We start from the raw sequence: 4,437 nt of genomic DNA on the forward strand, positions 1-4,437 counted from the left end.
ATCCAGCAGCACGGTTGTACCTTCCTTTGTGGGCCTCTATGTGGTGTGCGTTTGAAACTGTCGCTGTACTAACGCTAACCTGGTAGGTCACCTCTGTCTTTTGAAACTGTAGCCTATTGTCAGTTCTTAGCTTGTAAAGAATTACTTCTCTGAAATTCAGCAGATGTAATGAATGTGTCAAATGATCCTTAGATGAACTGGAACAGGGTTTAGTACAAGTACTTGTAAGAGGCAGTCTGTTTGTCTTTCCCCCTTGCTTTGTTCAGAAGATAGTTGTGGGGAACTCTGTTTACCCAGGGTACAGGATGCTGTTACATACAGTGGCAAGAGAAAGCTTGTCCTAATGTAACTGCCTAGGCATGAACCTTGCAGACTCCATCTGGATTAGTTTGTGCTAGAGGACTACTTAGTTTGACTTCCTTTTTCAGTTGATGCCACCACTTCTTGGAGCTATTTACAGTTGTGCAGTCTTAAATAAAAGCAGATAAATGATGACTCCTGAATTGCTTTTTAGAGGGCTCAAATTAGTAGCATATTGGTTTTGATTTGCACAACACACCTGAAGTATGTGCATATTGAATTTGCATACCATGGGTTTGGGAAAGTGTTGTGGGAAGGGATTGGGGGTCAGTAATGGGGAGAAAGTTGTTTCAGCTGTTCCATGTTGTCTTTTAATGCCCTTTTAGTTAACATCTGCTTAACTCACTGCAGATAGCACTTTTGCTAGCTCTCTACGGTCAGCACTACAGGGCCTGAATAGTTGCAGGAGAATTAGTGATCGTATACAGCCTGTGGTGCATCAACAGCAAAACTGTCCTCTAAGCACCAATTCTGCTACCTATTGGTGTAATTGAGTATGAAGCAGAAAGTCTACTTTTGTTTCTTTATTAGGTACCAAGAATATGCTCTGATATCTAGTGTTTTTCCCTACCAATTTGAACCTATTTTGTATGAATTTGAAAAGTGTGTATGAGTATTTGAAAGCAAGGAAGCACAGGAATGTGCTTTGGTTTTGAATAACCTGGAGTGAAAATATACATGTTGTGTAACTGACCTGCAAAGACTTTCTTTTTGTAACTTACAGATCTATGGAAATTAGGTAGAAGGTACCTAGATCGATTTGGCACTGGGCCTAGATGTGGGTGATGCTGTTCATTTGACTGGTGGTCTGCATTTAAGTGAGGTGTGACTTGCTGAGTTTCGTGGAAGTGAGGGAAAAGCAGCACACATTTATTTTGTAGCATAGTAATTTTAATATAATCCGATATTCCTCTACAGCGCTTGTCACTCACAAGCAAGGAGTACTGCGCTGCTGATAAAAATAGATTGGACTTGTTCTGACCTTTTAAAAATGCCCCTAATACACTAGCATAGGCTTTGCCTTAGAACATCTGACTTTTAATTCTGATTGTGAAGTCAAATGAGGTAAGTAGAACTTGGATCGACTGTAAATGACTTAGCCACTTAGCAAATCCTCTTGAAGAACCATACTTGCTTGCAACCTGCTTTTTACTGAGGATCTGTAGGATGATTAAATGCTGACATGTTATGAGGTAATCTCCCTCGCCCATGCAGCCTCTCTCACCCCTGGTTTGGTACCCAGCAGTCCTCTCCTCAGCACCAAAGACTGATGACTCTGAAAACACATTGGTTAAACTGCTTACTGTGCTAAAACAGCTAATGGGTTGCGGTGCATGCTTTCCACTGTGATTATGTGGCTTATGCTATCAGTATGTGAACAGCAATGTGAAATGATCATGTTTTATGGAGCTTTTGATTCTTCCATAGTTTTCAGTTGACCAAAGAAATGGTGATGGAGAAGCCAAGTCCCCTGCTGGTCGGGCGGGAATTTGTGAGGCAGTACTATACTCTGCTGGACCAAGCACCTGACTATTTGCACAGGTAAAGCTCTGCTTCACTTCATGATCTGTTCTTCTGTGTGAATTTCTTAATTTGTATGTTAAAATTGGTGAATAAGCTTATTACCATGTCTTGGCTTGCTGAGTTTGGGCACTTAATCTGATTTAATTGAGGGAGACTCTGGATGTAGTTTGCTTTGTTTTGATCAGCTGGGTTAAAACATGAATAATAGATTACAGGAGTTCTTTAAATATCTGTGTTCTGGTTTTAACTGAAATGCTGCTAGACATGTAATCTAAGCAAAAAAAAAAAGGCAAATCAAAAGTGTGTTGCTTGCTACTTCTAGTTGTAATTAATATAAATGAAAGTTGGATAAATGTTATTTAGTGAAGTATTTTTGTAGATTTGTATTGCTACAATGCCCCCTGACTAGGGGAAAACCATTGAAAATGGTGTATGCTTGTATATTGGTATGTCTCAGCAGTCATACCAGCAGCTTGCTCTTAAAGGGAAAATCAGAAATTATGAATGTGCAGCAAACTACAGTCTGTTACCTAAACAAATTGATCCTGTTTGATTTGACAAGTATCCTACATTTCAAAAACAGGTTAGTTCTAGCAGATATGCTTCGTTTTGCTGTGCTTTGAGTAGCTAGACAAACAATTTCTGAAACCTTCTGTTTTCCAATCTCAGCAGCTCGGAGTATTTCTCTACTTAGGGGGACAGCTGACCTTGTCCATTTGGGTTGGAGGAAAGTTTACAATGTGCCATGGAATTCAGTTCTAGTCTTATTGCTGGCAGAATGCAGTCCCATGATGTTTATGACATTTTAGCTTGTAATCCCTCAGTTATAAAAAGGAAGATTCACCCGCAGTACTTTCTTTACTGTAGATGAACAAAAAAGTACCATTGCTCCTTGCTCAAGCTTTAAACTAGAACTTGAGGGGAAGACTTCAACATCCTGGGTGTTCAGGGTACTATGTTGCTTTAGGGAACTTGTACAGAAAGGGGAAAATGGGATTGGATCATTGAGCTCTTGTGAGACTTTGGTTTTGGCTATTAGTGCTTGGGTGTGCGACATATCTGAATGCTACAGCTTACACAGGAGAACTTTGCGTTTCCTCCTTTGATCAACCTCCCCTGCCCCCAAATCGCTAACAGGATTATGGAATTGTATTCCAATAATTCAGACAGAAAACTTGCTTGAGAGTACATTATTCATAGTACACTCTAATGTAGAGGCTCAATGTTCTTACATAAAACTTAGTGTTAAAATATTTCTTTCCAACAGGTTTTATGGAAAAAACTCTTCCTATGTCCATGGTGGCTTGGATTCCAATGGAAAACCAGCTGACGCAGTCTATGGGCAATCTGTAAGTACTTAAAAACCTTACTGTTCTTTTTTGTAACCTTTGTGGTTGAGAAGAGACGCATATCCAGCTATGATTCATCCCCCTCTGTCCAAGTGCTTTCTGGAAAAAAAAAGTATACAAGGGGGGGGAGAGAAAACTGTCTTAACTTTAAACAGAAATAGTTAGGCAAGATATGCTTCCTTTGTTAAAGGTCATAATGTAAAATTGCTTGCAAAGCAAACTTAAAGAGCATGCTGCCAAGCTTTCTCTCTAGAGTTAGGGAATATATTCTGAAACAGTGTTTTATGGTTTTGCTTTCTTTGAAAGCTGCTGACTTGACAGAAATGGCTTCTACAGTGTAACCTGTATACCATTCTTTCATAGGATATCCACAAGAAGGTGCTGTCATTAAACTTCAAGGATTGTCACACAAAGATTCGTCATGTGGATGCCCATGCTACTCTCAATGATGGTGTTGTAGTCCAGGTGATGGGAGAGCTTTCCAATAACATGCAGCCTGTGCGCAGATTCATGCAAACGTTTGTACTTGCACCTGAGGTATGCTGTATTGTGTTATAGTGCTTCTAGTATCATGTCAGGATTAATGAGGCCTGTCTGGTTCGGTGTTGGAATCTGAAGGGTTAGACTGGAAAGGTAGTTTGCCACAAAATTCAGCATTAATGTTCTGCAGATCCATTAGGAAATTCACTGCTCCTCTGTGGTCATATGTTAACCTTAGATATCATAACTACAGTTGTAAATATCATAGCTTTTGGCTACTAGGTATGTGCAACACATGTTTTTTTCTTAAGCTTCTTAAAGTCACTTTATCTTTGATTTGCCCTCCCAGCAACTGTCCTCTTACTGAAAAGAACTTGAGAAAGGAAGGGGAAAATGCTTCCTGTCATTTGAAGGCGTGGGTTCCAGACTTTCTTGTTCTATAAAGCACTGACTCAACATATGAGATGGCTTTTTTAAATAGACACTTTTTTGAACAAAACAGTTCATATAGTTGAAAAGGATAGTGAAAAAAGTAGTATTGCAAGATCGCTTTATTTTTGTTTGACCTGGAGCTAAGAATTAATGCTTTAGACCCCAGAAAGTTCTCATTCCTACTTTTTTCAGTGTTATGAGCTACTGGAATTAAAAGCACGAAGACAATTTTTTCCTATTGTTCCATGCATACTTGACTTGCTAGTATGATGTATCTTTTTCCAACACCGCC

The 4,437-nt window shown here is 39.4% G+C and overlaps 1 protein-coding gene across 3 annotated transcripts in view; it reads left to right on the plus strand.

Annotated features, from left to right (window-relative positions):
* The first annotated feature begins 1,786 nt into the window (after nt 1-1,786).
* G3BP1 (GTPase activating protein (SH3 domain) binding protein 1) overlaps nt 1,787-4,437 on the plus strand; it is a 10,007-nt gene continuing 7,356 nt past the window's right edge. For all 3 annotated transcript variants that reach the window (XM_009705233.1, XM_009705234.1, XM_009705235.1), the window contains exons 1-3: nt 1,787-1,902; nt 3,152-3,233; nt 3,597-3,770. In XM_009705233.1, the coding sequence (XP_009703535.1) occupies nt 1,808-1,902; nt 3,152-3,233; nt 3,597-3,770 (351 nt within the window). In that variant the 5' untranslated portion in view covers nt 1,787-1,807. The remainder of the gene's footprint in view (nt 1,903-3,151; nt 3,234-3,596; nt 3,771-4,437) is intronic.

The sequence above is a fragment of the Cariama cristata genome, unplaced genomic scaffold (genome assembly GCF_000690535.1).
Source record: "Cariama cristata isolate BGI_N322 unplaced genomic scaffold, ASM69053v1 scaffold18078, whole genome shotgun sequence".
NCBI classification, from domain to species: domain Eukaryota; kingdom Metazoa; phylum Chordata; class Aves; order Cariamiformes; family Cariamidae; genus Cariama; species Cariama cristata.